Raw genomic sequence first — 22,252 nt, forward strand, 5'->3', positions numbered from 1 at the left:
ATTCAACTCCCCCACATTAATATTCCAAACCCCAAGCCATGCACCAGTAGTACATGAGTACTCAGAGATAAATGAGCCAGAAATGCCATCTATAGGTTATCACAACTTCACTGTACATGTAGTGCCTAAAAGCTTAATGCAACGACCCCGCCGGATACGTCAGGACCATCGAAACTTCCTTCGAGTACCGAACATACAGCAATTCACGGAAGCTACACAACCGGTCAAGTACAATGGACTGGCTTTTGACGCGAGATTGGAAGTCAGCTGCAGACCGACCACGAGATCTTGAGGCTCTAAGTAGTGTTTGAGGTCTCATGCCCACTGATAAGTTAACGAGTAATCATCTGGTAGGGTACAAGAGAGCGCGATACGAGACTCAGCGTGGTTGACTTGGAGCATTGCTGCCCGCTGCCCTTGCTGAGTTGATTGTACGGGAAATGGAATGTCCCACGAGTACCCCGGTTTCATTTGCTTGACCCGCTCATCGCAGCGACAATATCTTTCTCCGCAATCAGCGTCTCAATCTGCCTGCCAAGTTCATCGCCAATCTTTGCTTTCTCGAGCTTGCGAGCGAGGAGAGTTGAGTTGCGATTGTTGACCTGCGCTTGGTTGGCTTGGTACGTGGCTGACAGGTGTGCCGAGCCGGTGTGAGTATTCGCGAAGATGTTGGGACCGCCGCGTATCGAGGGCATTGACTGGGACTCACCAATGGATTCTTCAACTTTCGCGGCTTGGCGAAGGTCATGTAAAGCTGATGGATCGAGGAGTGTCGTAGACCGGAGGAAGGAATCTGTACTGTGCGCTGTGTCATAGCTCAGGTAAGACGGACATGGTACAGAAGGCAAATTTCGCACTTCGCTCGATGTCTGCCCGAACGTCCTGCAATGTTTGTCGCCAGGACTAAACCCGAGCTCTGTCAGTTCCGTAATATTAGTAACATGCCCACGGGGCGACCCACCTTCCCTTCGGCCATCAGGTGCTCGTGAGGCACTTGCGCATCGGCTTGCATGATGGAACCTCTGAACACATCGACATATCCTTCGAGAGCCCTCACTTCCTCCTGCAGAGATCGAAGTAGCTCTGGCTCTGTGAGCTCGTCGAAGGCGGAAAGCTGCATGGCAAGTCGTTGATGAATGTGTAATACGTGGATGAAGCGTGTAAATCGCACAGATTGACAACTCCGAGTGCACTCGCTTTCAAGATGAGCGATTTGATGCAATAAACGTTGTAGTTTCTCTTCTTTCTCACTCTACTGTCGACTGTTGAGTGATGTACCAAACAGAAGGGTACAATACTTACGATGCGGGCATGCATGTCATCCAGCAGCGTGCCATCTATCATGTCCGATGGCTGGGAGGGTGGAAGAGGTGACTTGTATCGATTATTCTGCACCGCACGATTTTGTGCAACCCTCTGGCACTCTTCGCTGTCAGCAAGGTACTTACATTCATTGTGTCTGGTAAGCAGGTGGAACCAGCGGTGCTCACATGATGTCCTCGTCGCAGTGCCCTTCTAATGCAGCACGAAGGCGTGCTTCGCTAGCGTTTCGCTGCGCTTCGGCGCCGTGACGATGGTTACCGGACGATGCGCTTGAACGAGCTAGGCGAATGTGGTAGGCCTGTAAAGCCTGTAATTCACCTGTGCTTAGTTTGCATTAGATGTTACCTAGCAGGCAGACTCACGGCGAGAACATCCTGCGTGTATTCCGCTCGTATGTGCATCGTCGGCCATTTCTGTTTGACTTCCGATGTCGCCTTGGCGGGGATACAAGCCTCATCAATCTGCGAAAACGTCACTATGAAGACAGAATACATGACCGATAGGAAACAAAACAACTGACGAGCTTCGACGCGTCTGCGCTTGTTCCCAGCTGCAAGTCAATGATGAAACATTTTTGATACAGCGAGACTGCTCACCGATGCTGATCCATCAGTCGATCAACCTCCTTGAACCTCGAGCTTCGGAGTGTCTCTTTCCTCTCGAGGATTTGCAGCAGGAGAAGAACTTTCCGCTTGTTGTCGAGGGCAACCTGGAGCCGGTCTATTTCACGCTCTGTGCGACAACAAAGTCATTAGCGGCACCACGAGCCCAGAGGTCTAGTGACGCTTACGTGACTTAAGGATTGACTCCAACCGAATGTTGAGTTGAGCCTCCGCTTCCTTAAAATCATTATTCGCTCCGTTCAGTCTCGCCGTCGCATGTTTAACCTTGATGAATTCGGTCTGTTGGCCATCGGAGCCTCGATTGGACGGCCCTGCTTCCCGTGCCCTTCAAGTTTGTTTTCAGGTTATACGGTTCCGCTGTTCCGCTGTCACAGAGACGCACTGTTGGATCGCCTGTCGAGCTAGGTTAACCTCGGCCCGACCTTTCAGGTGCTCGGCCATGAACAGCAGGGCATCGGCGAGCGGTCCTTTGCATAGCCTACGCATTTCGTCTGCAGAAATAGCTGGTGCACCGAGAGCGAGGAACGCCTGGCGAACGCGCTCGGTCTTATCGGAAGTTGAGCCATATTCGGAGGCGTTGCCCTGGGCGAGCGGCGGGAGATGGGAGGTACTATTGACGGCCTTTGGAATACTCGAGGATACTTGTGCCTTTGCACGCGCCTTTCTAGAGTCGGCTGTATCTTTCACCATTTGAGAGGTGTAAGTAGGTAAGTGACAGCGTGGTTGAAGACGTGGAATGAGCAGCCACAGACGCGTCGCGGTGCGCGATCGCGCTTGCACACATGACCAAGTTCCCACGACCCAGTCTGACGCGTCCTCGTCCTCGAACGCGTCGAGCTGCGTCAAGCCTACCCACTTGCCATTTGCCCTTTCGACACCATATCCCTACCTTGGACTCATCACGGCCATGGCATCAGCTGCATCGTCCTCAAAAGCTCCAGAAACCAAGGAGAGAGAGTCCTCGAAGGGGGAGCAAACTGTGCCGCATCTGGGCATGCTCGAGGAGGACGATGAGTTCGAGGAGTTCACTGTAGCAGGTCAGTTAGCCAAACTGTCGCAGATGCTCACGAGCTGACATAGCTGTATCCGTTATGCCAGACTGGGATGACTCCCAAACCGATCTCGCGCACCTTGGCGGCGCGCCACCAGGCGCGGCGAAGAGCGGCGGTGACAAGCTCTGGGAGGACAACTGGGACGACGATGATATTGAGGATGACTTCAGCGTGCAGCTGAGGTGAGTGGTTTCTCGATGCTCAACCGGTCGTGATGCTGATTTTGCGTAGAAACGAGCTCGCGAAGAAGAGTAATGGAGGGAAAGGCCCTGAGCCGATGCAGCACTAGCACCACCAAGTTTCACCGGACACCTGAAGAGCGTTGTGCAATCGTGCTTTCCCCTTCGCTACTGCTAGTCAATGTATAACTCAGTTTACTGCGTTCGTGAGATGGTCAAGACGATGCTATCATACAGTGTACGGGTGAGCCGAGGTTGCGCATGCTGACGAGTGTCCTGCGTAGCACATCAACTTTCGTGGTGTTCTTCCCTCGTACAAAGTGCATCCAGATCATTCATCGAAGGTTCATCTAGTTACTAATCACATTGATTTGAGGTCCACCGAGGGTCCACCACTCTGCGAACGTGGCCCGGCCGAGATCAACGCATCGCAAATTGCCCGGCCATCCTCAATCGCATGTCGCCGAAGCTCTTCTCCTTTGCCCTTCTATCGTTCTCAAGGAACAGGAACGAGCATACGAGCAGCTCCCGGATCTCGTCTGCGCGTGGGGCGAGTCGCAATGTCGCTGGGATCACTCCTGGGGGACTCACTCGCCGGTCGACGATTGATTTGTGGAATCCCGCGACGGGCTGCTTGTAGCCATCATCTTCCGCGTAGAGCTATATGCGCGAAGCTATCCCTCGGAAGAGTGACACTTGTATTGGAACAGGACTGACCTCCAGTGCGCGCCCAGCTGACAGGCCCTTCCACTTGTACCGCCTCCCGCTCTTATCCTTGAAGGCCGCACTGCTACATGCTTTCGTCGATCTCAGCCGCCGACCCAGGAAGAGTGCACCACTTACTCGTTGAAAGGCATCATGCTCTTGCTCATCCATTCGCGCATGGGCACCTCCTTCTCCCCACGCAGCGTGACTTTCCCGAGGACTAAACCCGTATCCGACCAAAGCAGCGCCGCGACGACTGTGTCGGATTTGCCCTCGTAGACACGCGTTGTGGACGCGTTCTGATCGCTCTCGGTGTACACAACATAGAGAACCTCCCCGGATGCGTTGGTGATCGTCGTGTTGCAGGGGTTGTCTGGGGTGAGTGTAAATGTGATGATCTCCGAATGGTCGGCCATTGCGAGCTGTGTGTAATGGTGAGGTGCAGGTGGGTGTTTAAAAGGGCGTTGAGTGACATCTATTCGGCTCTGCAGATTGTGGGCACACCCTCCATCGAAGTACACCGAGCGCAAGATCCGACAACGGCGGATCACATGAGCGCCCATGTTCTCTGCATCCTCCCCTGAATTTGATCTTACAGGTACCGTGTCCGCCAGACGTTGTGTGTGGACTGGTCCTTCGTGATTGCGAGGGAATGCAGACTTCCTCAGCGGTTTCCTGGGCCGCGGCGAGCCGGCGCTCAAAATGCGGTCAGTCAAGTTAATACTATAGAGATGCTGTCACTGACCTGACTGGGACAGCCCCGTCGAGACATGCGCAGCTTCTCGATGAGCTCTGCGGGCGGTGTATATGATATGGGCCGCGGGGTGTAAGTATATCTATACCAAGTGCACACAAAATTATACGCTATACAAGACCACCTACAATGCCAGTGGACGACCCAGTCTTGACCCTAACGCTCAACCCCGACAACCCATCCGATACAACATTCCTATCCCCCCCGTGGGACAGCGCTCTATGAAGTGAGCACGACGCGCGGATTATGGAGCGCCTCCCTGCGCGTGAGCGACGCAGCTGGCGACAACGTAGCCACGCTCGAGACGTCGATAGCGTCGTCCAAGGTGCGGCTCGCGAGGGCGAACCAGTGCCGTACAGCCAGTGGTTACGTGTGAGTATGATGTCGTTCGACCGGTAAGCAAGTCAGTCGCTGCAGCGATGCCTCAAAGAGACTCACGATCGTGTGTGACAGGGATGTGACGATGCAGGACGCGAAGGGTCAGAAATACAAGTGGCGGGCGAATGGTCCTCGGGGAAAGCTACAAGTACGTCCACACCATCTTGTGTCATTAAATTCCTCGGGGCTCCGCAATCTCACGACACCTTGCTAGCTCTTTACTGCCGAGGATAGCACGGACCCCATCGCAAGTTATAGTCAGACGCGCAGCGACGATGGCAAGAAGATCGGAACCCTCGCTCTGGACGAACGAGCAGAGGATATCCGCGACGAAGTTGTCGCGTCATTCGTGTTCTTGGAGCCAGGGCGCAGGGCGCAGAAACGCAGGGCGAGGGAACACACGGCGAGTAACTTGATGTTCTAGCGAACCAGATGATGGCGCCGCCGTTCGGGCCTTATTGAGGACGAGGATCATCCGGGGTAGAATCGACACTCAGCAGCTGAGCAGTCTTCGGAGGAGCTTGGAGGTAAAGATATCTGAAGGCGTGATTGATATCATTTGGTTTGCTCATAGCCAGCTAGGATTTCAGAATACAGTTCATATGCAACCGTCACTGTATACCGACGTACTCTCTTCGTTTGTTGAGCGGCGCCGCATGTTTTCTCATTAGCAAATTATGACAACTGGCAGACTTTTGGCAGGTTTATTGAGGCTTGACTTAGTAGCCATGCTCACTGATCTCCCGGGCAGTCAGTTATGTAGTGCCATGGCGTGGATTTTGCCCTATCAAAGATTAAGCCGCTCAACCTTAGGGTCCGACGGCGGCGGAGCATACGAGCGCCCACCGGGTTCCCCGCATTTGTTCCTTGGTCCCTGAATCTCACCTTGGCATTGGTCTTCTTTTTTTTTTTTTTTTTTTTTTTTTTTTGGAGGGCTCTTGCGGTCTATGACATCTAACAATTGGTCAGACCCATAGGACCAGCCAGCCAGCGGGTGCCCCCGCTCGTGCTATCCAGGGAAGAAAATGCTTTTACGCACGGCTACAACAGCCAGTGTGGGACTCCGTCATCCTTCGCCCTGAGCGTCGCTCACGAAGGGTGCAATACCCACTAAAACCCTATTCACGCCCGTCCAGTCGTCAGGGAGGGCGTGTTCGTCAGCTAGGGTGCCTCTCCAGGTTCCTAAGACTGTATCCTTTTTCAGAGCGAGCCGACCGTATCTTCGGTGCGTCATTGCCATCTCTAGGTGGAGGCGTCGATTCATTGTCATTGACCATCTTGCAGAGATTTCGCGCGTCGTGTGGACCCAGTTCTGGTCAGGCTCATGTCTTATCGTTCTTTCGCATCGTAAGCACCATATCATATACGCTGATTCTGATATCATTATCCTCCAGAATCGTTCTGCTAGGGGTCGCCTCTTCAACTTGGGGGTGTACCATTCCTTTAGGCCGACCGCTATGATTTCTTCGTAGCTTGGGCGGGTCCATTCTGCCTGCTTCTTGTTCCATAGGGTGCCTGCTAGGTCCCATATGACGTCTCGTCCAGGTGCTTGGCACTCAGTCATGATGTGTTTCATCGTTTCAGGTACGCCGCAGTATGTGCATTCGACTCGGTCCTCATACCCTTGTATATTCTTCCAGAATGTACCACATCTGTGCGCGTTGTGTACACATTTCCACAGAAAGTCTGCTACGTTCTTGCGTAGGTCCTTAGATTTAAGGCTAATCCATATTTCTTGTGCAGATGTCTCGTGTCTGTCACACCTTCGTAGGGTCTCAATGATTGAGTCTAGGTTGCGTTGCGTAGCTTTCCTGTAAATTGCCTTCTTGCTCCTGATGATCCTGTATGCTAGGCGTTGTGATAGGTCCAGAATCTTTACGCCGGAGAGGTTGAACCGCGGGTCAGTCAGCGGTGTTATTATGTGGAGTGTTCCTATTCTCGTTAGTTGTGTTGCTACCGATCTACCTCTCTCCATTAGATCCCATTCAGTCTTGCTGTTGGCTTTTCGGAACGTTGTTACCGCACATCGTTGCCTTAGGACATTAGTGATGGCTTTCCAGGCCTCTCTGTTACTGATACCTCTCCAGTCTACTCCTTCCCATCGATCAAGCTCATTGCATAGAACAGTACCTAACGAGTCGGACTCGCATATGAAGTGCAGTGGTACATCCTTTGGCACCATTTGTATGGCGTGTATGGCCGCCGCCAGTTCCCCGCTCGTGTATGGGTCTTCTATTAAGTGCGGTTCAAGGCTCGTCAGATGGTTGTATACACTGATATGCTTCATTATAAGTAGGCCTCTTCCGTTCGGCTTTAGCCAGGACGATTGATTTTCCGACCTCAGTCTCGGGTGCGCCAGGATGTACGCCTTGCAATTCTCTTCCTCAACTATGATCCCTTTACGTGGGCGGATCGCTGGTGGGTTCAGTATGTTCTCTTCATCTACGAATACCCTGAGTGCTTCCTTTATGCCGCCTCGCTCAGTCACTGATGGGTTAAAGGTTACTGCTCCCTTGGTCTCTGCGGCCTGTGTGTTAGATTCTTTGCGTCGCTTTGTGAGTGTTAGATTGTCGTTCGGCGACCTCGCTGTTGGGTTCCATTTGTCATCTATGTTTAGCAATAACCTTCCGGCGGCTTCTCTGCACTTTAGAGGGTCTTCGCAGCCTCTGCGTCGGTCCTCGTCACACCTATCACATACGCAGACGTCGTTCTCGTCATCAGGGTTCGTTTCTATCAGTGTATCATGTCTTGATGCTTGTACTAGGTCAGCCACAGTAACTGTGTGGTGATTCAGACGTAAGCATTTACTAAGCTTCGTGTTGTCCAGCCGTCGTAGCTGCTTCTTTGTGCTTATGTGGTACCACACAGGGAGTTGTTCTTTCAGCCCCTTATCGAGCTTGATCGCCGCAAAGCTGGCATTATATTTCTTGGCCGATGTTAGCATGTTCTTAATGTAACGGGGTAGAGGTGAGCTAGCGTCCATTCTAGGTTTCCAGTTTTGGATGAACATATTGAGCTGAGTCGTGTTTTGTATGACTCCCGCTGCTTTGCTCACATGTTTAGCAATGATTATGTCTGTTATGTAGGCCCATAAAGGGCGTTCGCCGTCAAGCTGAAGGTATCGTTTCAGCCACATTAGTTCGATCACATCGTTCCTGGAACTGAGGTCTAGTACGTCTTGTCCACCTTCGGTCTTCGTCTGTTGAAGCGTCTCTAGGCTGATTAATGGGCTTTTGCCTTTTCCCCATATGAAGCTCCTCATCATCCGTGTTATTGACGTTTTCGCAGATTCCGGCATGCCCTGGACAGTTGTTAGGTATTGTGTCATACCACCCGGCCCCATTTGGATAATATGGCGCTTCCCAGTCATTGACGGGTTGCAGAAGCTCCATCTATTTAGGAATGCTTGGACCTTTTCTATCGTCGGGACCCATATCGCGGCATTATCTGTTCTGTTTCCTATCCATGCACCAAGAATTCTTACAGCTTCGCCGTCCTTAGCGATGTGTATTGCGTCAGGTATTTGTTCATCAGTTATCGAGTTGGGGTTGATTCTTCTGGACTGTAGAACCTTCATCCTGTATTCTGTTGTTCCAACTGGGATCACTTCCGTCTTCCTGGTGTTGAAGCGCGCACCGGACGCCGTGCACCATCTGTTTAATATGGACCATAAGTCTGTCCATCCGTCATCTTGGCATAGGAACGCCGACGTGTCATCAGCAAACAGGGTTGTTATCAAGCGTTCAGCGAATCCAGGTATTTTGAAGCCTTTGAGGGCGGACTGGCGGAGGGCACCGGCGAGTGGTTCAATCGCGAGGTCGAATAGCAGGCATGATAGGGGGTCCCCTTGTCGGACTCCTCGTATTACGCGGAAGGGTGAGCTGGACTCTCCGTTGATCATTACAACTGTAGTTGCGTGCTTATACAGGTTCTTGACCTTATCTATGAAGCTCCGAGGTAGGCCAGCCTTTGCCAGTACTATCCACAAGTAGTCGTGTCTGATTCGGTCATATGCTTTTTCTTGGTCCAGGGCAATTATAACTCCATTCTCCTCCATGGCTTCAGCGTAGTCGACCATTGTACGACACGTCTGTGTCTGGTCCGTGATCCGCCTACCAGGGATGAACCCAGCTCATCAGGAAAAATGTTCGTGTCTTAAGTGGTCTTGTGGAGAGCCAAAAGTGACATTATGTGTCACTATGTGCCACAAGAGCCTTAAGGTAAGTCGATTTCTTAAATTGTCTTACTTAAGTTCCATTAAGTAACCAAAGTAAACACTCATTCCAAGCAAGAATGATGTTTTTTCATCATTACTGGGGTGACTTCTCTCATGATTCTGCTGTGTTTGTGCATATGCTGTCATAACAGGCATCCCAGATGCAAAAATGTCGCCCAAAATAATCTGCCATTTCCTAGAATTGAACCCCTGACCTGCTAAACTAATTTCCCACACTCTCAGCACAAACTTGTGACCACTACACCATAGGTCCCTGTGCTTGTTCCCTTCTACAATAACCTATATTGACTATCTTTCTGGACTTAGAGAAATCTGCAATTGCTGCCCCCTGTTAGCCCAGCCCCTGTGCATCCCTGGGCTCTCAGACTGGCCTCATTGTTGAACTAGGAAGGCGCCTACCGGGCTGCCGGGTTCAATCACAGGCCGGACCGGTTCTATGGGAAGCTCCGGGTCCGTGATGTCATCTATGATGTCATTTGTGTGTTATCACATGGCTACGCCACTTACCTTGTCTGTCCTGGGAACATACTATACAGTAGCTTAGATAAGCGGTCTCCTCATGTATATAAGGACCCCAGTAGTGTAGCTCAATCCCCAGTACCTTCAGTCGAAGTACTTGCGTGTGCATCAAGCATCAGCAACCTTGCAGGTAAGTTGTGAGGGCGCACCACTGCGTGGAGCTGCCTGCTCAACAGGTTATGAGCCCTGGTCACTGCCTGAGTACTGCGCCTCACTGGCTGCGTCTCAGTGTGCGCACCAGCTTACCTGTGGCTTCGCCTTAGTGGCTTGAAGCCAGGGGGGACTATGCGCGTACATCGCTGCAGGTCTTAGCGCAACTCTGTTGCTGCTATCCCCAGCACATGCACCATAGCGGTGGTTGCGCCTCTAAGGCTGCACTCGTCATTGAGTAGAGGGCTGACGACATTGTTGTCAGTATTCCCCATTTACCGAGTTTATCACTTCAAACCCTCTACCAATGGCCTCCAACACCCTCTTCACCGCTGTCCCCATCCTCGATGGCTCCAACTACCGCGCCTGGGCTGAATCCATGTCAGCCTTCCTCATGGCGCAGGAGGTCTGGATCATTGTCAATTCGACCTGGCCCCAGCCTACTCTGGACACAGAGAATCCCTCAGTCTACTATGAGTGGCTGCAGCGCGATCAGAAGGCACAGGGGTCGATCCGTCTTCGCCTGACGTCGTCCGTCAAGGCGGCTGTCAAGAACAAGACGACCAGCAAGGCCCTCTGGGAAGAGCTGAAGGCGCTCTATGACAAGCAGACGCCCGCCGGTGTTTACAAGGAGTTTAGGACAGCGATCAATGCTCGGATCCCTCCGAACGAGCACCCAAACCCGATGTTCGCTAACATCGCAGCTGCGTTTGACAAGCTTGCGGGCGAAGGGATTGACATCCCCGCTTCACTGCGGGCGATGATAGCGCTCAATGCGCTGCCCTCCCGGTACGACACCGTCGTCACCACGATCCTCCAAGCCAAAGAGCTTACGGAGATGAAGATCGACTACGTCCGGGAGTCTGTCGTCATTGCTTATGAGCAAGGCGGCAAGCAGGCGTCATCTTCGCAGAGCGCGAAGAAGATCTCCGCCGTTAAGCGTAAGCACGGCGAACCAAACTTCAACCAGCAGCAGCAGCGCCAGGATGGCAGCAGCAGCAGCGGTGCGAAGGAAGGTCAAGGCAAGGGCAAAGGCAAGCAGCGCGGTAAACGCAGCGGCAAGCAAGTTAAGTCCCGCGCCAACCAAGGAGATCATACAGACCATGCGCATCTCGCCTCGCAGGCGTCGATAGCGGGTCCTACCACCTCCAAAGTCGTCGAGATAGCGCCTTCGGGCAGCAAGTCTCACACCGTCACCACCCGTCCCGCCAAAACCGGCCACAGCAAGAACGCTCACCGGTGGCTCAAGAGTGCCCTCGAGCTCGCCAAAGACATCGATGTCTCTGGCACCTCACAGCGTCTTACGACGTTGTCTGAGGTTGTTGACAATTCCGCTCGGATTGAGGAGTACCTCTCCGACTCGGGGTCAGAGTCTCGGGCGTCCAAACGCTCTCGTCATGGTTCTGAAGTAGGCCATGCGATCGACACGATCATGGACGGGACGTACAACTCGTACGACGAGGACGAAGGTCCTACCACTCAGGATCCACTTGATTGGGGATCAGACGGTCAGTACGACATCGACGACGAGCTGGCTAACGCCGCCGGCTTAGGAGAGGACTTTGATGCTGGGTCAGTCCCTTCAGCTTCTATTCCCAAGCGACCTGCTAACCCTGCGCTTCATACAGCCGCATGTAGTAGTAGACACACTAGGTCTACTTTGAAGAGACGTAGTATTCGCAGTCGTAGTCGCAGTGTAACGAATGAATGTATCAGTAGTTCGTTGCACAAATCAGTTGGTTGTCGGCATTCGCGCGATTTCGCTGCGTGCACCAAATGTAAGGGAAAAGCTAAGGCTTGGCATGAACCAGAGCCGGTTGAGTCGTCAGACTCCTGGATGTTGGACTCTGGAGCATCATTACATTTTTCCAACAATTTAGATGATTTTGCTGAGATTGAGGACCTCAGTGAGCCAATCGTCTTGTCGACCGCAAACGGCTCTGCCGTATGCACAAAGCGTGGGACAGTCTTCTTGAACTTCGAGAATGACGATGGTAGTCATACGACGACCAGATTATTCCCCGTTTATTACTTCCAAGGTCTTCATCAACGTCTCCTATCCATGGGAACGTTCCTCCGTGAAGGAATGACAGTGCGCAGTGGTGCGCAGCACGTCGACCTCTATGAACAAGGAGCGCGTGAACCACTATATGTGTTCAAGCCGCGGCACCCTAGTTCAACGATATTCGAAATACAGTCCTTGCCTTCACAGGACGCAATGAGTATCCATCAGACAGTTTATTCTGTCGATTACCATACTATGCATTGCCGCCTAGGACATCCTTCTAAGGACGTACTACGGCAAGCACAGAAGCACACCGAGGGTTTCCCACCTTCGATAGAGTTCCCTAGGGAGGATCCTATATGCCCAGGATGCGCGGAAGGGAAAATGCACAACAAAGCATTTCCGCCATCTACGTTGAGAGCGACAGAGCCCTTTGAGCTCATTCACTCTGATGTGAAGTCGTTTCCCATCGACTCCTACCATAAGTATAGGTACTACATCCTGTACTATGACGACTACACTTCAAATGCATGGACAGTGAATCTGCGCAACAAGAGTGCTGCGATCACGGCCACGCGCCAATTCTTAGCCATGGCCAAAAACCAGTACGGCAAGAAGGTTAAGAAGTGGATGTCAGATGCTGGGGGAGAATACAAGTCTGAAGCGTTCGACAAAATGCTGAAAGACGAGGGTATCCAGATCCTGCAAAGTTCGCCGCACACTCCTCAGGAGAATGGCAGAGCGGAGCGACTCAACAGGACGATAATGGACAAAGCTGAGGCCATGCGCCATGAAGCGTGTCTACCTGAATCCTGGTGGGAATTTGCGGTTGAGCACGCTGTCCATCTCTACAACAGGACACCTGTCCGACGTCTCAAATGGCGTACCCCCTATGAGATATTAAATGGCGAGGCTCCCAGCATCAAGCACCTAAGAATATTTGGGTGTGGCGCATATGTATTCATACCGAAAGACGTGCGCCAGAATACACTATCTCGGAAATCTGAGTTAATGGTGTACCTCGGAGTTGCCCCTGGTGGGCATGGGGCGCGATTCATGCGCAGCCCTAATAATGTGCTTTACACTTCATCGAACGCTCTGTTTGATGAACTCATGTTCCCAAAATGCCCGGACATGAAACGGCGAGGCAACACTAGGTTGCAATCTGCACCTAGACCTGACCAAGCGGGTCGCCAACCCACTTCTCAGGAGAATTATGATGATGATGACAACGATCATCCCTCTCATCACCTTCCAAAGGGAGCGGACAATGAGCGTGACGATGCTCAGGAGCAGCCTAGGGCGCCCAGTCCAGTTCTGCCGCCTCAACCTCCGGAAGAGCCAGCGCGCGATGATGCGCCGCGGCGCTCAGGGAGAGAGCGGAAGCCAGTAACCCGCCCAGGGAATGTCTATGGGGAGAAACGGACCCCCGTAGAAATATACAAAGAGATCGAAAAGAAGGGGCAATGGAAAAAGATTGTCGGAGAAGAGCCGGGTAGCTCCCGCTCTCAACCACAGTCAAGGCAGCAACCGGTTCCCGGACCTAGTTCTGCGCCTGATCCACAGCCAGACCAACCTTCTGGATCCTCCTCGGGCTCTGACGACGACGAAGTCGAAGAGTTACTCATGGCACAACTATGCCGGGAAGGGGGAGTAGGATTGGTTAACATGCTGCTTGCAAAAGCGCTACCACTAGTTGACCAAGATTCTCCGAAGTCCAGCGTACGCGAATGGACATTCCGTGATATCTCGAAGCTACCTAAAGAGGAGCAAGAGAAGTGGAAAGCTGCGTGTCGCGAAGAGTTAGAGGCTCTGCGCAAGCGTGGTGTTTACGAGTTGGTTGACCGTCCTAAGGGACGTAGGGTTACCAAAAACCGCTGGGTCTTCGACGTCAAAACTGACGGTCGAAAGAAGGCTAGACTAGTCGCAAAAGGCTACTCCCAGATTGAAGGCCTCGATTACGATCAGGTTTTCTCTCCAGTCGTTCGCTTTGAGACCGTGCGCCTTATACTCGCGCTAGCTGCGCTCGAGGGCATGCACATCTCCGGACTCGACGTCCGTAATGCGTACCTCTATGGTAAACTCGACGAGGAGATTTACATGGAGCAGCCTGAAGGCTTTAAAGTCAAAGGCCAAGAGCACAGAGTCCTCCGGCTATTGCATGCTCTCTATGGACTCAAACAGGCAGGGTTAGCGTGGTGGCGCACCCTTAATGAGTCTCTCAAGGAACTCGGCTTTACACGCCTTGTATCCGACGCCGGAATTTTCATCTATAAGACGAAAGACGGACGTTTCGTCCTAGTCATAGTCTATGTGGATGATGCCCTCTTTTGTGGCAAAGACAAGGCCCTTGTAGCCAAACTCAAGAACCGCTTCATGAAGAAGTGGGAGTGTCGCGACCTAGGCGACGTCAAGGAGTTCCTGTGTATGCGCATTACTCGGAAAGGCGACGAGATTCATCTCGACCAAACTGCCTACCTTGAGACTGTGCTGCAGCGCTGTGGCATGCAGAATGCAAAATCTGCGCCTACTCCACTCCCTGCGGGTTACAAACCTGAGCCGCACACTGGCCCGGTTGATCCTGCGCTTCGAAGCCGGTATCAGACCGTCATCGGCTCCTTGCTATATATCATGCTTGGAACTCGACCTGACATCTGCTTTGCCGTGACTAAACTCGCGCAACAAGCTGCGAATCCGTCACAGGACCACTTGGATAAAGCGCTATATATCTGCCGCTACCTCGTGGGTACCAAGTCCTATGCGCTTGTATACAGCGGCAAATCTGGACAAGGTGTCTTGGCATGCACAGACTCTGACTGGGCCAATGACCCAGAGATGAGACGGTCTCAGAGTGGCTACTTTATGAAGTTGGCGAACGGAGTGTTCAGTTGGCTGTCTCGACGGCAAAAGACGGTTGCACTGTCTTCAACTGAGGCTGAATACATGTCGCTCAGCGACTGTAGCCGCCAAGTCGTCTGGGTTAAGATGCTCCTCAAGGAGATCGGTTACCTACTTGGCGCACTCCCTATCTGCTCAGATAACCAAGGAGCGATATTCATCGGCTCCAACCCTGTAACTGAGAGGCGGTCGAAGCACATCGACATACGCTACCATTACATCAGGGAACTGATTGAGGAGAAGCAAGTCGAGCTCTTCTACATCAGTACGGATGAAAATCCAGCAGACCTGTTCACCAAGAACTTAGGCCGTGTCAAATTCCTTAAGTTTAGAGGAATGCTCGGACTTAGATTCTATGAATCGTCCTAGAGCACCATTGGCAGCGTTATGCGCCTAGTACGCTTATGTGAGTCTACGACGCACTAAGCGAGGGGGAGTGTTGAACTAGGAAGGCGCCTACCGGGCTGCCGGGTTCAATCACAGGCCGGACTGGTTCTATGGGAAGCTCCGGGTCCGTGATGTCATCTATGATGTCATTTGTGTGTTATCACATGGCTACGCCACTTACCTTGTCTGTCGTGGGAACGTACTATACAGTAGCTTAGATAAGCGGTCTCCTCATGTATATAAGGACCCCAGTAGCGTAGCTCAATCCCCAGTACCTTCAGTCGAAGTACTTGCGTGTGCATCAAGCATCAGCAACCTTGCAGGTAAGTTGTGAGGGCGCACCACTGCGTGGAGCTGCCTGCTCAACACTCATTTCTTCTTGGCACTATCTGTTGCCTTGCAGACCTTGTGTAGACTCATAATTTGCTCAAGGGCAGGCTTCTTGTCTCACTTTGCATGCTTAAGTGTTCTTTTGCTGTCTCTCAACCTTAACAGGTCAAATATGTCCAAATCCCTGACAATATGACTTTGACCACAGCATCTGTTGTAAGTAGGGTAATATACTCATAATCACAGGGTAAAACAAATAATCTTTATTTGTACCCCATTACTGTTGCCAGATATAGTATGTGTTAACTTGTCAGGTGAAATCTTGGTGAAGTCTTCATATTGAGCAATCTGACATCTCATCATGCATATTTTCTAGTTAAGAGGTCATTTTCCAACTAATGTGTACTTATGTGTCTTAATCTGCAGAACTAAAGTTGCATATCTTCCAACTTGGGCACAAGACAAATTTCTCAAAGGTACTATAATTAACTTCAGCAGTCTTCATGCACATGGTGCACTTAATTGAGGAACACAAGTTGTGAAAGATTGAATAAGATCAGGTGTTCTTCATTCAAGACTGCTGAAGTTAGAAGTGTTTTTCCTGATGCTTGGTTGGGATGTATTATTTGCTTAACGACAGACGCCAGACGTGATGTCAGGATTCTCGTATAAAGTTTGTAGTCTGAGTTAAGGACGGTGATGGGTCTGTAATTGCTAATCTCACGTCTGTCTTGTTTTTTGTAGATCGGGCACATCCAGCCGTCAGCAAACCCTGAGCGTGGATCAACGCCGTATGTGTCTATGTCTGTGAACACTAGCAGGAGAAGGTCTATACTATCGAAGGTATTGTCGTCTCCTTCCGATGGGCCATTCGCGTTACTGAGCGATTTCCAGAGTTCATACGGTATACCGTCCAGGCCGCTAGCCTTTCCTGGTTGCGCCTTCTTAAGGGCGTCTCTTATATCGTCTCTACTAACCGATGCCTTCAGTGCTTCGGCCTCATAGTTGTCAAGACTGCTTTCGAGCTTGTTGGCAGCGTCTTGCATACGGTCTGTTCTGTCTTCATCAGTCTCCGACAGACCATCTTGCTGTAATCCTTCATGGTAGTCTTTTGCGAGTTCCGCCATTCTATCGGACCTGCTGACTGGGGTCTGAGTCCCTGGTTTCAATAAGGAGTATATGACGTCTCTCGGCTTTCTTTCCTTATTCACACTTGACCAGTACTTGCTGACTGATTCTGCATTTAGGGCGTACCTTGCCGAGGTTGCCTCTCGTATGTATTCGTGTCTCTTCCGTTGTAGTTGGACAATTCGGTCAAGGAGTACCTCTGCCTCAGTGAGGAGTTTTGGATCTTCTGTGTATGATGGTGAGTCCTGTATTCTATGCATTTCATTCGTCAGCCGGTCTATTGCAGCGTCCAGTTTGGGTGCCTTCTTCTTCATCATGTCGCGAGCTAGCGACGCTACGCTATTCTTGAACTCTTTGTATATGAGTTGTGGGTTATTGTTATCACTTCGAGTCCCGTCTCCTACACAACGTTTTATTTTCCGGACTGTTTGGTTGCCTATCCTATTCACCTCGTTCCGGAAGTTGTTATCTCCTATCATATGGAGTGGGATCGTCCACCTTCCTTTCCCGATCATCAGGAAACCACCCCTACCCGAATTCGGGCGAATTTGCCCAAAATTCACGCGAATTTGATTTAGAGCCATTTGACTGACCCCCCCATGAATTCGCACGAATTTCGTGCAAATGCGCCCAAATTTTGGGTTCTCAGCTCATGCATCTCATCGTTTTCATTCACAAATTTTCACACTTTTTTTAGACACCAATACCCCTATATTTTCGACATGCTACACAGACCAGGTATAAACAGTGTCGCCCACGAGAACAGGCTCTAGGACATGTACTACGCTATGCGACACCGGGATTTCAGTCGTGCAGTAAAGAACCCAAAATAACAGTCTACAGAATGATACTCATCCCCGCGGTCGCGGGATTAACGAGCGTGTTAGCCTTGGTTTTGTCAGCCATCGCCTGGACATGGTAAACCCTGCGAACACATGTCCTCAGTTTGATCGATCCGCAATCATTGCGCGGACACTCACTTCGCAGTCTTGAAGAGGTAGCCGAGGATCTTGTGGCGTCCGATAGCTGAGAGTTCCTTGAGCGTTTGAAGGTGTACCGCATAAAGCGGCACTTGCGTGTCCGCATTAAAGCCGCCATTCTTTCGTAACGTGGCGCGGACGCCATGCAGTCCCTCGTGTATGGCTGCACCTGCCTACGTAGGAAACCAATAGTTAGTTAATGGCCACAATGACCCAATATAAAACGTACTATGGTGGCCAGCAATGCTGCCATGACTTCGGGTATCTCGCGTTGAGTCGCCTCAACACCAGTCTTGATCGACGACGTAAAGAACTCGTCTGCAAGAGGCGTGACAGCGTCGGGACAGAAGAATAGGGTGCTCGCGATCTCAATGATCGCCGGGGCGCAGAACGGTAGGTCGGCCTTGAAATCCGTGTACTTTCCGTTCTAGGCAAGAGATCAGTGGCGCTCAGGATAGCGTGTGGTGTGCACTGACCGAGAGCTTGCCCGGACAGATGAACCGATTGCCAGAGAGTAAGACGCGTACCGCCTTCTTCAGCTCAGCACCATCATGTTCTATGGCCTTGAGCCCGTACTTCTCCCATACGATGTCCCGGCTAGCATCATAGAGCGGCCCTCGGACTGACGACATCCTGTCGACAGGCTTGAGATATAGAAAGATCAGCAAGGAGCACAGCCTCAGAGTATAAATGACAGGCCTTACTATCTTCATGAGGAGCTGCGCATACAGCGAATCATTGAGCAGCCTCTCTGTGATTTTGTCGAACTTGAGGCGCCGGGTGTTACGGACGCGGTGGAACGCATCAAGTCCGCGTACACCACTACGTACAAAATGGTATTCAAGAATCGCGACCCGCACGTCTTCTGTGCACGTACATAATTATCATTAGTATTTAGTGTTCTAACCCTCATGTAATTATCTAAGACGCGCGCTCGCGACCGACTCGCGCGCGCTTGCCTAATAGAGACGCACTTCTACTTGCTCCTCAACCACTTCGTCCGTGTGCGACTAACCGCGCCGTCCGAACCGGGAGCTCCTTCCAAGGTCGAAGTGCGCTCCTCGCGCGCTGACCGACTGCGTGTGCTACTCACCGCGCAACGGAGCAGCCCCTCGCCAGCTCCTTAAGTCGAGCTCCTCGCCGGCTTAGCGCGTCGCGCTCCTCGCCGACTCGCCTCCCGGGCTCCTCGCCTCGGGCACGACTCTCTCGTCGGCTCCTCGCCGACGCACGACTAACACGACTCACTAGGCTCCTCGCCTATCACGTATCACGACCACCTCTGGCGCCTCGCCAGCTCACGACTTATAAGGCTCGACCGCAGGGCGGTCACCAACGCTCGAGGCTGCCAGGTAGCCCGTTCCCCTCTAGCGAGTTGACGATACTACCGTCTCTCACATTGGTGGACACTCAGGGGAGCGGTCCACTACCTGGCACCATCTGCTAACAACGGTATGGCTGGGCGGGCTCCGGGAGTTGGTACTTCCTTCCTCGGAGACGCATCTCGACCCTCGCGTCCGCCTTCAGCAGTTCCGTCAGGCTCCACGACGCCATTCACGCACATGTCGGCCTACGTGGAGGACACCGAGGACGCGGGTAATCCCAACCCGTCTCTCAGGACAAGTAAGTCTTCCAACTTCTCCACCCCCTCCTCAAGGATGAGCGATCCCGGTCGGTCCTCCCCCGCGACAGCTCCAGTTGTCCTGCGGGACTCGTCACCGCTCATCCCGGCTCCGGACGATCTCCCTCCTCGTGTCAATCTTGGCCCTGTATCCCTCCACGATGTGAGAGGTACCTCGCTCGTGGAATCTCCTCGGCCCCGCCCCGCAGACACTAGCTCTCAGACCGCGTTGCCGTCGAAGTGGAATTTTCATCATTCACCGTCGGCGACGTCCGCTTTGCCTTCTGGGCCCCGAACCAACCTGTTCTTTCCTTCGTTTGCGAGCGAAGTCGCTCCTCTCGATTACAACGCGCCTCCTTTCGCCGCATCCACCCCTTGGCGTCCCAGCGCCCCGCCCCCTCTGCCCGAGGTGGGTCCCACACCCCTCTCGGCGGCGGAAGTTAGGAAGGCCGCCAAAGAAGCTGTCGACAAATCCCATCTCAAGGACTTGTTGGATGAATCAGGTCACTTCTACGTGCACCTGCGCAAGCCCGCCGAAGCTGAAGCTCTCTTCAACGACCTCAATGCACCCGACGCGATGGGCAAATTTGGCACGCTGTTCGAAGAAGCGAACGCGTTTGTCGGAGACGACCTCGCTAATTCTGACGTCCGCAACACGGCCGAAGTGGAGGACAAAGAGTCACGGTTCCACTTGACCGCTAGAGCGATGAGGCGGGTCGACTATGTCGTCGAAGGCTTGGAGACCTTGGTCGCCTCCATGCTAAAGTTGGAAGGGGGTTCCCGTCGGTGGAAAGCCGACCACGCCGACTCCTTGCTCGAAGCTCTTCAAGGATCCGCGTCGAGAGGTCTACTCTCCGACGCGTTCCGAGTCCTCCAGTACCGAGCGGCCAAAGCCCTTACCTTGATTCATCAACGTCGCGCCCTCCATCTTGGGCAACTCTACCCGAGCTCAATCAGGTCGACGGACTCGGATTTCAGTTTGCACGTCAAGGACTCGAACTCCAAAAGGGTCGTAATCGATAAATGGCTGCAACACCCCGACGTCTTTCATAACCTGACGCCGGAATATCAGGCTGTAGTACTCCGTCGACTGGGCAAGACTAAGGGACTCGATCCCGACCTGGCGAATAAGCAAGTACCTCCTGAACTCCGATTTCGAGTACTCCCGGCTTCCTTGCTTGTCACTCCCGTCACGCATGGGGCTTCGGTTTCCATGAATGAGAGCATGGCTCAACATTCGCGTGCTTCCTCCATGGATCGTGTCGAATTGGAACTGACTCGGCCCGTCCCGAGCGTCCCTTCCGAACCTTCTCCTCCCCTCAAGCCGGAGGAAAGTGTTCGATTGCCTCCCACGGTGGACAGTCGTCGACGGTTCACCCACCGTTCGAGTCATGCTAACCCGGATTTCACCTTGCCCTCCAACGAAGACGGAAACCGGCGGAAGGTTCAGTTCCAAGAGGACGGGGCCTCTCGTCCCCTCGATAATTCCTCTCCAGCTCCTCCAGTCGAGCGTCGAGCCTCAGCTATCGGGGCTAGGAGTCACTCTCGCGCCCTTCCGGAATCGGCAGCGGCTCAGGCTGTCCGCGACGCCGTCTTCCCTGCCGGACGTCCTGTCTCTATGTCGCTTTCTCAATTCCGGGCAGTACCTGCTCCGGTCCCTCGACACGATACCCCTCCTCACCTGGCCCAGGGCCTGCATTACGACCAAATTCGTCAATCCAAAGGCGCCTCGGGCGAAAAGGTGTTCGTTTACGAAGCTCGCCCTACCGGTTACTCGGCGCAAGGGGTTTACCAACCCCACGCACCCAGTTTTCCGAAGTCCAAAGAGCAGAACCATCGCGACGACGAGTCAATTCACAGCACTCGTTCCAGCCGAGCCGACCGTCCTGGGAAAGGTCCTCCTTTCGGCGGCCCTCCGGGCGGTCCTCCCGGGGGAGGAGACCCTCCGGGAGGCGGAGGCGGCGGAAACGGCAATGATGGACCTAACCAGAACGATCGCGACGACGGAAACGACGGCAGGAACTCGGGGGGCGACCGATATCCGGACGGATACCCTGGCGGCCCTCCAGGAGGCGGACCTCCCTACGGTGGATCCAGCTCCGCTCAAGCCTCACCGGATAACCGACCCACGATCATCATCCAGCAATTGCCTGCTCTGAGAGAATCCGGAATCCGTCTGGATCAGAAAATATCGCGAGACTCTATACCCGAGTGGAATGGGAGCCGGAAGACTATTCTCATCTATCTGCACAAGATGAACAACCTCGCTCGGAAAAACGACTCGGTGGCCAGAGACCTCGGCGCCGCCGCACCTGATCGATTCACGGGTCGTGCTGAACGATGGTGGCAACTTCTCGATTACGAAACGCAGAAGCTCTACTCGTCGGGTTGGTGGAGTCTGTACGAAGGTATCAAAGTTCAGTTCTTCACCCACAAGTTCCTAGTCGCTCTGCGCACACAATACGACGGCCAACGTTTCCGTCAGCCAGGACACGAGAAGGAATTCCCCATGGATTTCGTAGATCGACGACTCCTTTACCACCGCCACATTGCGGGTACCCCGGAGCGACCAGTCGATGAGATACTGGCCGTCATGCAGAACGCCCCGCCTACCTGGTCCACCGTGCTCACGCTGGATTCGATCCTCACCATCGCGGCTCTCATGGCGAAAGTGGCCGATAAGACAGATGAGCTTATCGCATTCGCTTCCATGGCCCCGGCGCGAACGTCTCAGTACGAGCAGTTGCTCCACCTTCCCTCCACCAAGACCGAATCGCGCTCTTCCTTTACGCCTCGGCGGGCCTATGCCGCCGACGGGCTATCAGGAGGAGTCGTTTTCGAATCCCGTGAGGACGACGAATCCGGAGATGAACAACCGTCAGCGAACGAGGAAACCGTTCCTGACGGAGAATCGGATAGCAATGCCAGGGAAGCTCTGGCTCTCGAAGCGCAACCCCGAAAGTTCCCTTCTCGGACTGCGAAGAGC

The 22,252-nt window shown here is 52.9% G+C and overlaps 8 protein-coding genes across 8 annotated transcripts; 3 read left to right on the forward strand and 5 right to left on the reverse strand.

The window, feature by feature from the left end:
* Positions 1 to 72: 72 nt before the first annotated feature.
* C8Q71DRAFT_781882 (uncharacterized protein) lies at positions 73 to 2,671 on the reverse strand. Its single transcript, XM_047924899.1, has 12 exons — positions 2,329 to 2,671; positions 2,114 to 2,271; positions 1,920 to 2,055; positions 1,844 to 1,862; positions 1,686 to 1,784; positions 1,491 to 1,630; positions 1,303 to 1,429; positions 1,172 to 1,252; positions 962 to 1,114; positions 858 to 903; positions 710 to 805; positions 73 to 628 (listed from the first exon to the last, which is right to left on the reverse strand). The coding sequence occupies exons 1-12, from the start codon at positions 2,634 to 2,636 to the stop codon at positions 468 to 470; spliced, it is 1,524 nt and encodes a 507-aa protein (XP_047774776.1). The 5' UTR covers positions 2,637 to 2,671; the 3' UTR covers positions 73 to 467.
* Positions 2,672 to 2,756: 85 nt separating this feature from the next.
* C8Q71DRAFT_910654 (DSS1/SEM1 family-domain-containing protein) lies at positions 2,757 to 3,557 on the forward strand. Its single transcript, XM_047929100.1, has 3 exons — positions 2,757 to 2,983; positions 3,045 to 3,180; positions 3,230 to 3,557. The coding sequence occupies exons 1-3, from the start codon at positions 2,854 to 2,856 to the stop codon at positions 3,285 to 3,287; spliced, it is 324 nt and encodes a 107-aa protein (XP_047774777.1). The 5' UTR covers positions 2,757 to 2,853; the 3' UTR covers positions 3,288 to 3,557.
* A 40-nt stretch (positions 3,558 to 3,597) lies between these two features.
* Positions 3,598 to 4,298, reverse strand: C8Q71DRAFT_861669 (uncharacterized protein; the record flags this gene model as incomplete). The annotated part of the gene is made up of 3 exons (XM_047927929.1): positions 3,598 to 3,837; positions 3,895 to 3,964; positions 4,021 to 4,298. The coding sequence occupies 3 exons, from the start codon at positions 4,296 to 4,298 to the stop codon at positions 3,598 to 3,600; spliced, it is 588 nt and encodes a 195-aa protein (XP_047774778.1).
* Positions 4,299 to 4,689: 391 nt separating this feature from the next.
* C8Q71DRAFT_297451 (uncharacterized protein) lies at positions 4,690 to 5,721 on the forward strand. The gene is made up of 3 exons (XM_047917636.1): positions 4,690 to 5,031; positions 5,090 to 5,162; positions 5,229 to 5,721. Exons 1-3 carry the CDS (start codon positions 4,883 to 4,885, stop codon positions 5,436 to 5,438), a joined length of 432 nt encoding a protein of 143 aa, XP_047774779.1. The 5' UTR covers positions 4,690 to 4,882; the 3' UTR covers positions 5,439 to 5,721.
* A 359-nt stretch (positions 5,722 to 6,080) lies between these two features.
* Positions 6,081 to 7,196, reverse strand: C8Q71DRAFT_715060 (uncharacterized protein; the record flags this gene model as incomplete). Its single annotated transcript, XM_047921016.1, has 1 exon — positions 6,081 to 7,196. The coding sequence occupies one exon, from the start codon at positions 7,194 to 7,196 to the stop codon at positions 6,081 to 6,083; it is 1,116 nt and encodes a 371-aa protein (XP_047774780.1).
* Positions 7,197 to 7,376: 180 nt separating this feature from the next.
* C8Q71DRAFT_715041 (uncharacterized protein) lies at positions 7,377 to 7,958 on the reverse strand (the record flags this gene model as incomplete). Its single annotated transcript, XM_047921014.1, has 1 exon — positions 7,377 to 7,958. A coding segment is annotated over one exon (582 nt), but the record flags the coding sequence as incomplete, so codon positions are not given.
* A 9,547-nt stretch (positions 7,959 to 17,505) lies between these two features.
* On the reverse strand, positions 17,506 to 18,536 carry C8Q71DRAFT_726825 (uncharacterized protein; the record flags this gene model as incomplete). The annotated part of the gene is made up of 6 exons (XM_047921800.1): positions 17,506 to 17,593; positions 17,649 to 17,821; positions 17,878 to 18,075; positions 18,125 to 18,292; positions 18,353 to 18,470; positions 18,526 to 18,536. The coding sequence occupies 6 exons, from the start codon at positions 18,534 to 18,536 to the stop codon at positions 17,506 to 17,508; spliced, it is 756 nt and encodes a 251-aa protein (XP_047774782.1).
* Positions 18,537 to 19,099: 563 nt separating this feature from the next.
* On the forward strand, positions 19,100 to 20,370 carry C8Q71DRAFT_726826 (uncharacterized protein; the record flags this gene model as incomplete). Its single annotated transcript, XM_047921801.1, has 3 exons — positions 19,100 to 19,268; positions 19,338 to 20,111; positions 20,339 to 20,370. The coding sequence occupies 3 exons, from the start codon at positions 19,100 to 19,102 to the stop codon at positions 20,368 to 20,370; spliced, it is 975 nt and encodes a 324-aa protein (XP_047774783.1).
* Positions 20,371 to 22,252: the final 1,882 nt, after the last annotated feature.

This window comes from Rhodofomes roseus (genome assembly GCF_022264815.1).
Source record: "Rhodofomes roseus strain CIRM-BRFM 1785 chromosome Unknown C8Q71scaffold_25, whole genome shotgun sequence".
NCBI classification, from domain to species: domain Eukaryota; kingdom Fungi; phylum Basidiomycota; class Agaricomycetes; order Polyporales; family Fomitopsidaceae; genus Rhodofomes; species Rhodofomes roseus.